Here is a 13935-nt window from a genome sequence, read left to right as displayed (position 1 = left end):
CTGCCACGGTATTGCAATCTAGTTTGGTTAGGTAACCTACGACATTGTAAATGAATTTGTTTCTGCCTTTTTTTCATGTAGCAGTTGTTTATTATTCAGATTTCATTTTCGAGTGAAAGCAAAGAGGGAACCTGGAGGAAAAGTTGTCACTGGAAGTGCAACGAAACTCGCCAGGAATTGTTTGGATAATTCAATCGAGGTGTTGTAACGAGGTGCCGTAATGATTTGTCCCTGAGATTATGTTTCTCATTATCAGCTGTTTATACCTTGTGATTGATTGCTTTCAATTGTGCACGGCTGCGTGAAATCTTGTTAGATTTCCTCAAATTTATCGAGCTCGACTTGGCCCTTTTTCAGATAATAGTTTGCAGATTGACTTAGTAGCGCGAATGGAGCTAGGGGTGTCACTCACACTAATGCCACGGAATAATTGAAAAAATCAATTTTATTTCCTCTTTTGCAATTCAGATTTGTGTTTTATAGCCCAATCTTATGTTTTTGGCCTTTAGAGTAGGATTTTCTATACATTTTATTGGCTTGCTAATCTACTCTTCTAGCACAATGGTTGTTTAATTACCATAAAGATAGGAAGGCGGGCTCCATGTTTGCTAAAATGTAATAACATCTTTTCCTAGCTTTCTTAGGTGTATCCTGCGCCACCATAAAGCTTTATCAGTTATCTTTATTGAATCCATGAGGAGTGGTCCAACATACGTAGTATGGTTGTTAGTGCAATGTTCAATGTCGTATACAATATCTTTTTCAAATCTTTGAGACTTTAATCTCTGATTATTATGGACAATGATTTTTTAGTCTCTGTATATTTGATAGTTATAAAATGTGTGCAAATTTTACGAATGTTTTGTTAAAAAGGCTACTGAGAGGGAAACTCAATTAAATCAATTTCCTTAATATGCTTGATCAAAGTAATATTGAGGTTCCGACAACACTCAGTTTAAAAATAGGGTAGGATAGGTTTTGCTTTGTTCTGTCTTATTATGCCCCCAAATTTTTTACAGGTGGGCTTTTTGCTTTGAAACAAAACCCCACCAATGTAGGTTCCACAGCTGGTTTAGGGCTAGATTTGTAATCAGAACCAGGTAATGTTTTAATTCTCTTTACAAAGTATTGTTTAATGATACATAGATGAAACAGACATAATTAGAAGTCAATATGATGTTGAGATTGGAATTTTGAAGGGTAGGTTCCACAGCTGGTTTAGGGCTAGATTTGTAATCAGAACCAGGTAATGTTTTAATTCTCTTTACAAAGTATTGTTTAATGATACATAGATGAAACAGACATAATTAGAAGTCAATATGATGTTGAGATTGGAATTTTGAAACAGATTTGATACTTGGATGCTTTAGGTGGCAACTCTTTGCTAAAAATCCACAGATACAGTTTCCTTCTTATGGGTGTGTGATGAAACAGTATTAAACCAAATGCTGTACTGTTGTTGCTGTGGAATTCACCTATACGTTTACAGTCTGATTATTCTGCTAAAACACTAACCATATATTACTTCCACCATTTTGAAAAAAAAAGATTCCTGTTCTCAATGAATAACTAACAAAAACCAGCACAATAAACAGTTTAAAATCCATCAAATTATGATATATTTACTTTCTTGATGACCAGGAAGTGTGTTTTCAATTTCTCTGTTTTTGAAGGTTAGTAAGTAGCGATTAGTTGTGAATCTATGGGCTTTAGCCTGATGTTTGGCTTAGAAATCCATCGCAGGTGAGCAAATAGAAAGGTCACCAGACACGCTCAGTAAGGAGGGGAGACAAATACACACAGACAGACAAAAACGCTTCTCAGAATGTAAAGTCTCACTTAACGATGCCATGTCAACGAGACTTCTTAATCAGGGAGCTCTCCTTCCATGCATGGAACAGCTTCCTTGAGCCAAAAATATTACTGTGGTGCAGCAGCTACAGTGTCCAAGATAGTTTTACATCAGTTTTAGGGTAGTCAGTCCTTTGCTGAAGTCCTGGGAGAAAGCCAGTTAAAATTGAAATGTTTGTCAAAATGTTTGCCTAATGTTAGTTTGGAATGTTTACATTGAAAGAAGATGTGAGATTTTACCAGGGCTTCGAAAAGTTTTATCTCATTTGTGAGATGTGATGTCTGGGTTTGATGGAACTATTCTCACCCTGACTCAGGATTTCTTAACACTATCACAATGGCTTTTATGTCATGTTATGTTAAAATTTTATCAACAACATTAAACCATATGATAGGTATATATTTTTAGAATTGCAAATAGTGAGTCCTTCGTTACATGTTGAAATACCATGTGTAAACCTTGTATATTGTCCAATTTTTGAAAAGAGAAAATTCCAGAATAAATTTTAAATAAGTTTGTTAAGAAAGCCAGCTGATCCCAGTTAATCACAACCTCTTTGATGAATAGGCCTGATAAAGTGGTCTAGCGTTTCAAGCATTTACACATCATACTGAAAACCATGTTCACTATGCATGTCTGTAAAGATAACATACATATTCTCAAAAACACTCCAAACATAGAGACCAGAGAGAGATATCTGTGTCAGGGATGCCACTTTTCCCATTGTTTCTTCTTGCTAAAAAATTAAAGCTGATTTCCATACCATTCGTGTCGTATTCATGAGTGAGTGAGTGAGTTTAATTTTACGCTGCACTCAGCAATATTCCAGCTATATGGCAGCGGTCTGTAAATAATCGAGTGTGGACCAGACAATCCAGTGATCAACAACATGAGCATCGATCTGAGCAATTTGGAACTGATGACATGTGTCAACCAAGTCAGCGAGTCTGACGACCCGATCCCATTAGTCGCCTCTTACGACAAGCATAATCGCCTTTTATGGCAAGCATGGGTTGCTGATGGCCTATTCTACCTGGGGACCTTCACGGGTCTGTATTCGTGAGAGTATGAGGGCCACATAAAGGTATGGCAGGCTTCTGGGTAGGCCTGTAAATTTAAATTATTACTGTGAAATATTGATTTTCTTTGCAAAAGTTTCATTGTAACAGTTACTTAAATTTATTACCAGGGAGACTTATTTTTAAACAGTTAATAAAACAGTTCCTGGACTGATCAAGGAATTTTGAAAGGAGGGGGTTTGAACTCTCTGAACCTGCATTGGCTCTGCCAACACAACACCCCTCTGGATCTGCTAATGGCTTTGTCACAGTAGGGGACACCAGAAATGGGTTTCACGCATTGTACTCATTTGGGGAATCGAACACGGGCCTTCGGCGTGAGGAGCAAACACTTTAACCACGCTAGGCTACCCCTAGAAAAGATGTCAAATAGGACTGTAAGACTACTGTCCACACAGTGTAAACCCCACATGTAGTTGTGCCTCTCCCCGTTTCCATCAGCTCTACACTTTCCACTGGCCTTGACATACCTACCTGTAATGGCGACATACATATTCTCCAATAAACCCAAACCAGAGACAACAATCTGTCATGGGATGTCACGCTTCCTCTTGTTTCAAATATGATCACACAAAAAAAGATTGAAAGCTCATTTCCATAGCAAAGACAGAAAGAAAACCTGTGTTGAAATGCAGTGTTGACAAGGGTCTGTGACAGAATAAGAGTTAGTTGGACAAATATTGAAACAAATTCACCTCTATTTGCATGAACTACATACATGTCTTTGAGCTCATCTTACGGACATTGACAAATTCCAGAGCAATTTAGGCTTTTGCAAACTCCCTGTTGCCAACATGTTATCAAGTGAAGTTTCTGAGATTTTAATGAATTTACTAAATCAGTGTTATCTGACGGGCTGGTAGATTATAGAAACAGGAACTTGTTTCAGCCGGTGGGGTTTTGTTATCAAGCTCAGTATAATGGCACAGATTGTTTCAGTATTCTCATATTTTATGGGACTGGTGCGGTAGCCTAGTTGTTAAAGTATTTGCTAGTCCAGCCAAAGACACAGGTTTGATTCCCCAAACCTATTTTGTGGTGTTCGATGCCATGGTATTGCTGTAATATTGCTAAATGCAAAGTTAGGAAAAAGTCTCTCACCCACAAATGATAACAATAATATGTAATAGTGAGTGAGCGATTTTAGTTTATGTTGCACTTAGCAATATTCCAATAACATGACGGTGGTCTGTAAACATTCGAGTTTCAGGTGAAATATTATGGATCTTTGTTATCATTTTACAAAAGTTATTCTGATACATTTCCATAATTACAACATTATGGCTCACCTGTTCATATGAGAGGATAAGTGAAAACAGTGTTAACTGTCAGTCTTCTAAAGCTGAAATGTGTAGTGTCAAAGGACATTTCGGCTATCTTGTTCATGCAGACAGCCATGTTGATAAAACTGACATTAATCTTGACAACTCCAAGTGGCCACACACATGCATGCATCACAAGCACAATAATCACGAATCCCACAATATAACCCCATTTCATTTCACCTCATCTACTGAGTGTTAGGATCCCATTCTACGATTTAGATGGTTTTAGCTATTTATGAGTCAAGATATGGTATTTGTGTTAAATGCTTCAATTCTCTTTCCAAGTGGCAATCTGAGTGTGGTTGCTATATATGATAGTAACTTACTGCATTGCCAGTAATTTAACTGGATTTAATGCAAGTCATACTGATTAAAATCTGAATAAATTAACGAGAAAAGATTAATGAAAGAAGATCGCATATACAATGAACATCTTTTATATTTGTGTATTTGCTGTGAAATGCCACCCTGAGAAATATTCCATCTCCCAGGTGTATTGCAGCCACACCTTTTGTAATCTGATGTAGTAATTGCGTGATTAAATAGCATATTTACCGGGAAATTTCAGATTTGTTGACTTGGTGTTTCTGGTGTTATGTCCACCCAGTAATGATTGTGCATTGGGAAAAAATATTAATATTCATTACTGCATGTATATTGTGCACCCACCTTACATAAATGTGTTTTTGTAAAAGTGCGCACTATACACAAGCAAAAAATGATTATAATTTAGCTTCTGATAGTCATAGATTCAACCCAGATCTTTAACATAATTCCTCTGAGTATCTTTTGATATCAGATACATCAAAATGCGAAGTTTTAATGATGGGTGTTGATACAAGACACCAGGGTAGTATTTTATGTATCATTCAGAATCATCCTACCAACTTTGTAAGTGTTACACAATAATAGTCATTGACTTGAGTGTAAAAAGTACACCTTATCAGCTGTAGTCACTGGTCGTTAGTGGCTGGCTGGGATATAAGCGCTGTAGCATCACTTTACTGTGATGTCATGGTAACCAATGGTCTGTGATACAATTTAATAAAAACTGTATCTAATTTTAGACCTTGCTATATTCCATCAAGTGATACGTCCAACAGATTCCTGTTTTGGATGATAAGTAGGATTTCTGTTGTGTTTGGTAAATGTAAGTAAAATCAGTTTGAATGCCAATACCCCATTTATCTTTATACATGCATGCACGCGCGCACGCACGCACACACGCACGCACGCACACACGCACACGCACACACACACACACACACACACACACGCACACACACTTTTATCATGAAAGTTTATTAAATGACCATAGAGACCCTCGTGAGATTGAAGTGTGTATCCTCATTTCTCAAGAGAGTGCATAACTTTAGCTGTGTTGTATTGGTAGCATTATACTGATACAACCTCATATCAACAAACATTCATAGCTACCATACCTGACTATTTGTGACTTTAAATCTTTTCACTGTTACGAAAACGTGTATGCTTTTTGTAACATAATAATCTTTTAAGACTTGTTAATAGATTTGTAATATTGTCTATTTCAGTCACTGGATGGATTTGCCTTTGCACTTGCAAATGATGGCCGATTCCTGTACATATCAGAAACAGTGTCTATATACCTTGGTCTTTCACAGGTAAGAACCCAATCAGTATATGAGTAATGTTCAGTACAATGCATGACTGGCATAGCATATGACCTGGACATGGTCATGGTGAAAACACTATCTCACAACTGGATATCAAGCGCATGCTGTACCACATGCTGATTGGCTGTGTTTCTGGATACTACAGACTGTCATCAACTGTATCATGTTTGGTATCTAGGTCAATATTTTTATTCAATAAAATGAAGTATCTTTATAGTAGTTTATCCTATTTGGGGAAGGTTAAAATCATAATTAATGTATTTTGGACATACAAAATACACAAAGAAAACATCTTCTGAATTAAAAAAAAACAGTTTGTAGATTTATTTTTTCCAGTTTTGAGAGGCAGGTGATTTAAACCATATTTTGGTGGTCTTTTGATCTCCTATCTGTTTAACTTTACATTCAGATTCATTTTTATCTATCACCAAATAAGTTTGATTTGGAACATTTCTGACAAACGTGACTTTATGAGTGGTATTGTTTGAAATGTATTTTAGGGGTTGGAGCATTTGGGATCAACATGGAAAGCTGCATTTATTTGTTTTAGTTTATATTTGATGGTTGGTTAATGTACCTTTCTTTTTCTTTACACTCATATCATTATTGGTGCTGAGAGCATGTCAGGATATGTCAGTATGACCAGATATGCTGACACGCTTTAGTAGAAAACATGATGTGGTTCAGATGTGTGTCTGCATGCACATTGTAGACCTGTGACCAGCCATATGTTAATTAATTCCTCATACCATACCTAGAAGACACTGTGTTGAAGGCACACAGATGCAGACAGTCAAATAATGTGCCTTACCGATTACAGAATGTGGGCTTATGTTCAAATTCAACCAAACAATACTGTGTGTTTTCAAGTTAGATGGGGCACCGAAACCTTAGCCTTAGTTCAAACCCTAATCCAGTAAGATTCAGAAGTCAGTGTTCAATCACTGTAGAAAGTATGTTTAAAATCTGAAAGTTTGTCAGTTGGAATGGACTTCACTATGAAATGAATATTTACAGAACACAATGCTGTGAATTTTCTTCTTGTTTTGACATTAAATAGACAAATGATCATCCATGGCAGAGAAAAACCAAAGCAAAGATGTTCGATCTTGTTGAAATAAGACTCTACTGTTGAAGTAATCTTGTAAATAGATGAAGGAAGGTTGCAAATAAATTCAAACACTGCTTTTGGAGTGTCCAAGAAGAGAAATGGGTTCTAGATTTATGGTAACAAATGATTGATCTTGGTTCTGATATGGAGAGGAAAAGTAGTCCTAATCAAGGCAGATAAAACCAGCAAAACAGCTTTTAGGAGAGCTGTTGATAAATAACAGCCATCAACTCCACAAACAAACGTTACCAAAATTGTCCAAATCACTTTTGTCATCGAAAATGGTGGAAAATTAATCAAATCTAATTCGATGATGCCTCCCATGGTGCTGCAGTTGATTGCGAAGATGCCGAAAATTAATAATATCAGAGTTATCAATCTTTAGAAAGAAATAACATTACAAGCCGTGGAGTCATTTAAATGGGACTTAATCAAATTCCAGAAACAAAGTCCACCCCTCCATGATGTTTCTATAACCCAGTAAACTGGTTGATTTGCGGAGTTTTGCCGAGATCGTCATCTCCAGAGACTCCATGTTTAAAACTCTAGGCACATTCTGTCGGCATGGTAGAAGAACGATGAGAGGGAATTGTGGGCTTTTAGTTTATTGGCCCAGGGGGAACCAGGTAATGAGACCTTCAATTGTCAGTTGGCAGGTCCCAGGGAGCACTTCATTCGGGGCCTTGACATCACGGGATTAATCGCCCCCTGAGACGTTCCGACTGCAAATGGAAACCTCTTGAGCCAAGGTCTGCCCCTGACAGGCCCATAATTGTCATCAGTGCACCCTTGCGGGGCCCCGAGATTGACCCGCCAATCAATTAACAGTTGGTTTCAGGTCTCATTGTACCTGCCGATAATGACCTCTACTTCTGTATACGTTTAGTGGCAGACCATCACTCAGGATGCTTTCTCAACTTAAAAATTTGGGAATGTGTATGTTTAGAGACTACCTCATTGTCACGATACAATCACTAGCATTAAGAGAATGTTTTTATGAAATGAGATGCTGTTCCCCTGGTGACAATTTTTCATGATCTTGATACTCATCGTAGCTTGATCTGAAGTTTGATGTCTTAGAATTTTTAACTTTGAAAGTTTCATTTATGAGAAATTACACTTCGCAGGGATTTTGTGCAACATGAGGAACTGCTATGGTTGTAGTTCACATTACTATACAGCATGGGTTGTCATGACTGATGTGACACAGCTGTCAAGTTTTAATTTATAGATTGTACTTTATAGTAGAGATATTCGATAATGTGATTTGGTTTATGCTTTTCGAAATGCCTCTACCATGTACATTTTGAGTAAAGATCAGATGATGAATTGTCCCAGATACTTGTTTGCCCAGTTGTACAAATATTGCCTTGGAAGAATTACAAATTATGTTATCTTAAAAAAATGTGTTTCATAATCATAAGTCCAGACAGTATCTCATTGATTTTATTCATCCCACTGTGCCGGAACTAGATTTATCAATTTAAATTAATTATTGAATTTTCAATTTAAGAGGTTTATTTGGTCCTGTCAACATAATGTATTTTCAGCGAGTGTAGATGGTCTGTTCATTACCAATTCGGGGCAGTGGGGTAGCCTAGTGGTCAAAGTGTTCAATTCTCCGCGTGGGTACACTGTGTGCAGCACAATTTCTGGTGTCTGTGATGTTGCTGGAATATTGCTAAAGTGGAGTAAAACCATGTTGCCACTCTCGCTCTGTTATCAATCCCGTATTACAACTCTTATGTTATGAATAAAGAGTTACTTGTAACAGCAAAGTGTTTCATAACATTTCCAGGGGCATTTTCACAAACAATTAAATCACAGATTTGAACAGTAAGTAGGAATAAACCAATCGGCATGGAACAAACCTCCCCTGAATTACTTCCCCTGAGGTAATATCACTCTGTAAGAGATTGTATCTGATTTGTGTATGTACATATTCATACTGATTATCTACAAATGTAACACTCATCTTTGAACATTTTCTCATATATCAGTAGATTTCCTAGTCTGTCAAACAGACTCAAAACAAATATACCCAATGGACCCCATGTAAAGTCTGTCTCACAGTCCCTGAACCATATGATTTTACCTACTGCCAAGCCTTCTCTGCAGTGCTAAAGCCTTATGTGAAGTCTAGATTTCCTCAGGTTCTGAAGTCTGCCTGGACTTCTTTCCAATTAAAATGGTTTGTTTGTTACTATCCAAATTATATATATTCAGAGACTAAGCATTCGTCTAACCATGCAAGTCTAGAAGGTGTGACAAGTGTAGATTACCTCAGTCTCTGAAAATGAAAAAAGTCTTTGCTGCTTTTCATTGTATTTATGATTTCAATTTTAAAAACTTTTATTTACTGAAAAATAGGTTCATTTCAGAGACTAGCCATTAGTCTATAAATTTAAGGGAATCAGTGTGTCATTATTAATTCTATATCATGAAATACCAAGTGTGATCCAGCAGTTAGTGGTGAAGTTAGTTGGAAATTTAGAAATGATTGTGTTAAGGAAATACAAATGAATTAAAAAAACAGTATAATTACTTCTCACAAACCTTGTCTGAATTATTTATAATTTTGTAAACTTGAATAATGGATGTGATTTATGTCAAGTGTCATGTGACTTACTGAATATTAAATAGGCTGTATTTATTCTAAAATCAACACAATGTGATTCATTATGCTTCATCCTCTCTGTGCACCTGTCATTTGGTGATCAAAAAGTGTTCACGGTCATATAGCTATCACCAGATTTATCTCTTGTAAATAGTTTGTACAAAGAAACTACTCATTTTCAAAAATATGAAATTAGTACGGATATGTTTCTTGGAGACTGTAAGCATCATAAATCTTTTTCATTCAGATTTGGCTGTGGTCATTGAAAGTAGTACTTGTGATTGGTTGAAGCTCATGTGACTGTAATTCAGATATGATCAATCTGCTGGCTTCGGGTCACGTCTCATTTGCATAATCTTCTGAATTTGACAAGAGGAGGTCATCAATTCTTCTCACTGAGCTTTGCAGCTTGTGGAATATGTGAAGGAATGTTAATTCAATTTGTGATATAGAATTTTATTGAATTATTCTCTGAATTATTATAAGTTAATGTTAATGTATGGCACTTACGGCTATCTTAGCACTGTGAGAGCTTTGAAAATCTATACACCGTTAACTAAATGATTTGTAAAGATAGTTCTACATATAGTTCTAGGATGGAACAGTACCATCCTGAATATTTTCAGTGGAATTCCTTTTTATTAAATAGAATGTGGAAAGGATATGCTTATTTTAAAAACTGGAATTAAATTCATAGTTTTTTCATGAAGCATTACTAGCAGACTGTCCATAGCCACTTCAGCGACTGTTGATCACTTGACAAAGATATCTTAATGTCAGTTCAGCCGTATCGCGTGAAAGTACATCCTATCAATACAATCCAATTTTGGTTAAACAGGAATGACAGTCTGCCATTCCTGACCATCTTGATTAACAAAATGGTGGAAACAACAGGAATAGTGCACCCAAGGACCGCCATATCTGCAGTGTAATGACTGAGAAGGGAACAGATTGTCAGTTAGTCCATGTACGAACAGTGAAGTAGATAAAGTCATTACTCATGAACATCACAGCCACAGCCATGACTGTCAGGGGTCTCCATGCAGTGATGTAACCGGGAGATCAAACTGCCTTTTTCTGACTCACTTAGTGTCAGTGTCACCTTAACTGGTTACTATAATGTTACTGGGACAACTAGTTGATGCATATCATTGTAACGTTCAACATTTTTTCACCGAAGTGATGCATGATAGTCACTGTTGCATACTATTAAATATCAGAACTATCCTGCAACAGTGTGTTGATTTCCGAAGTGACAAGTCAACAGTTCTGCAAGTGTTCAGAGTTTGCATGCAGGCCATCAGTTTCTTGCAGTTGATGAGTATGGAAGCCACTGGGATTATGAGCCATCAGTTTCTTGCAGTTGATGAGTATGGAAGCCACTGGGATTATGAGCCATCAGTTTCATGCTATGATCTGTACAGTTTCCTGCAGTTGATGAGTATGGAAGCCACTGGGATTATGAGCCATCAGTTTCTTGCAGTTGATGAGTATGGAAGCCACTGGGATTATGAGCCATCAGTTTCTTGCTATGATTTGTACAGTTTCTTGCAGTTGATGAGTATGGACGCCACTGGGATTATGAGCCATCAGTTTCTTGCAGTTGATGAGTATGGACGCCACTGGGATTATGAGCCATCAGTTTCTTGCTATGATTTGTACAGTTTCTTGCAGTTGATGAGTATGGACGCCACTGGGATTATGAGCCATCAGTTTCTTGCAGTTGATGAGTATAGAAGCCACTGGGATTATGAGCCATCAGTTTCTTGCAGTTGATGAGTATGGAAGCCACTGGGATTATGAGCCATCAGTTTCTTGCAGTTGATGAGTATGGAAGCCACTGGGATTATGAGCCATCAGTTTCATGCTATGATTTGTGCAGTTTCCTGCAGTTGATGAGTATGGAAGCCACTGGGATTATGAGCCATCAGTTTCATGCTATGATTTGTACAGTTTCCTGCAGTTGTTGAAATTTTTGTATGCAGATCATTAGGACAATGTGTTTTTGGTTTCTTGCAGGTGTTTGGGATGATGGGTTATCAGTTTCCTGCTGTGGTGGTTGTAGGCATTTGAGGAAACAGTTTCCTACAACTGTCGACAGTTGTAGGTGCAGGTCTGGAAGATGATGAGCCACAAGTTGACTTAAGCTGATGAAGCTATAAATGCTGTGTTTCAGGTTGAGATGACTGGCAGCAGTGTGTTCGACTATGTGCATCAACAGGACCACCCTGAACTGGCAGAGCAGCTGGGTCTCTGTCTTCCACAAAGTGAGTTGTTACAACAACACTTGTAGGATAGTAAACAACACAGACTGAATTCAGACTGTGAAATAAGACCATGTGTGTTTGTATGCATGCACCTTGTGTCGTTGAGAGTTAGCTTACCGTATTCATGATCTTAGAAGTCCTGTAAAATAAGAGTGAGGGAATGAGTTTAGTTTTATGCTGCACTCAGCAGTATACCAGCTATATGGCAGTGATATGTAAATTATTGAGTCTGGTCCAAACAATCCAGTGATCAACAATGTGAGCATCGATCTACGTAATTGAGTCTGACCAATGTTACATTGCTCAAGTGATGCCTTGTAATTCTTGATATTCACTGAAATGAGACATTAAGATACAGATAAAATATTATATGTGGAGGTTTTAAATTCAGCTAGGAAATGAGTAAAATATGGATTTTAACTTTGTTCTTTTAATGTGTCAGTTAGGAACAAATGTTAGTATATTTATTTTTAAATGTGCACTTTTGTGTATGGAAATAGTTTATGATAATATCCGGAAACACTTGTGACATGGCAAGTGTCTGCAGAATACCAATTGGGATCATGCATATTCTGACCAGTCAGAACGAACAATAAAAGTCGCATTTTGTAATAGTAATGAAATTATTCAGCATATAGTCTTAAATTAATTATTGTTAGTGCTCTTGTTTTGGTATAGGCTGAGTCAACAGTTCGGTTGCTTTCCACACGTAACTGTTTTATTTTGTTCAAGCATTCACTTGCTTGTTGCCTTGTACAAGTAGACGCTGAGTGGAAGAAAATGAATGCTCTGTATGATCATAAACTGTTGTATGAAGTAACAATAAAGGCAAGATAGTATTTTTTAGAAGTTGTTTAGTAACAGTAAGTGAGTATGGTTTCACATCGCTTTTAGCAATATTCCAGCAATATTATTGTGAGGGGACACCAGCTACGGACTTAACACAACGTACAAATGTGGGAAATCGAACACAGGTGGTCAGTGTGAATGCTTTAACTAATGGGCTACCTCCCTACCCCTCGTAACAGTAAAGACGAGGTCATTTTAATATGACAAAAGTAGAATAAAGAAAGAAGCATAAGAAAAAGTATCTCACATTTTCGGAAGGAGAGTGTGAGTTAAACTGGACTTAGCAAGAGCCATCTGGCATCCAGTACATACAACTATCTCATATGATTCAAGGAAAGTTTGGAATGAAAAAAAGTTTTTTTGATTTACAGCAGAAGTTGTAAGTTTGGAAACCCTAAAACTGAACAAAGAAGCATAGCGTAGTTTGTTTTTTTCAGGACCCTGACTAGAAATGCTTTGTTTTGACTGAGACCCATAAAATATGTATGCATTGACTAAGTGTTCAGGGTCCAAACTTGCAAATCATGATGAAAAATGTTTGCTTTTAGCGCAGACCCACAGGAGCTAGACAAATTATGGCAAATTATGTTCCTTTTTACATTATCCCTTGTAGTTAGTATCATAAGTCTCTTCAAAAACCTTGTAATATTTTCTTTAGAAGTGCTGTTATGATACCAAGCTTAGGCCATTATTGAGCAAGTGTTGCCTCACGATCATACTGACTGAAAAATGTTTCTGGTTTTGTGTAATGGATTATTCTCCCACAGACATATCAGGCAGCAACATCCCATCCCCTGGGTCCACATCAGATGAAGGCTCCTGCACCTCCAATGCACCAAGATCAGGCAGTCCACCATTACATGACAGAGGTAGGTACCACCCAGCTCTAAGATCCCCAATCACACAATACATGGACCTTACATGACAGAGGTAGGTACCACCCAGCTCTCATCTCCCCAGTCACACAATACATGGACAGTACATGACAGAGGTAGGTACCATCCACCTCTCATCTCCCCAATCACACAATACATGGACCTTACATGACAGAGGTAGGTACCACCCAGCTCTCATCTCCCCAATCACACAATACATGGGCAGTACACGACAGAGGTAGGTACCACCTAGCTCTCATCTCCCCAATCACACTATACACGGATGTTACATGACAGAGGTAGGT

The 13935-nt window shown here is 37.5% G+C and overlaps 1 protein-coding gene across 1 annotated transcript in view; it reads left to right on the top strand.

Annotated features, from left to right (window-relative positions):
* The window catches only part of LOC137294075 (protein trachealess-like), a 67756-nt gene that overhangs the window by 43209 nt on the left and 10612 nt on the right, over nt 1-13935 (top strand). Inside the window, exons 6-8 of the mRNA XM_067825009.1 lie at nt 5810-5899; nt 11816-11906; nt 13523-13624. Of these exons, the coding sequence (XP_067681110.1) occupies nt 5810-5899; nt 11816-11906; nt 13523-13624 (283 nt within the window). The remainder of the gene's footprint in view (nt 1-5809; nt 5900-11815; nt 11907-13522; nt 13625-13935) is intronic.

Source organism: Haliotis asinina, chromosome 8 (assembly GCF_037392515.1).
Source record: "Haliotis asinina isolate JCU_RB_2024 chromosome 8, JCU_Hal_asi_v2, whole genome shotgun sequence".
NCBI classification, from domain to species: domain Eukaryota; kingdom Metazoa; phylum Mollusca; class Gastropoda; order Lepetellida; family Haliotidae; genus Haliotis; species Haliotis asinina.
This window is presented reverse-complemented; position numbering and strand designations above follow the sequence as displayed.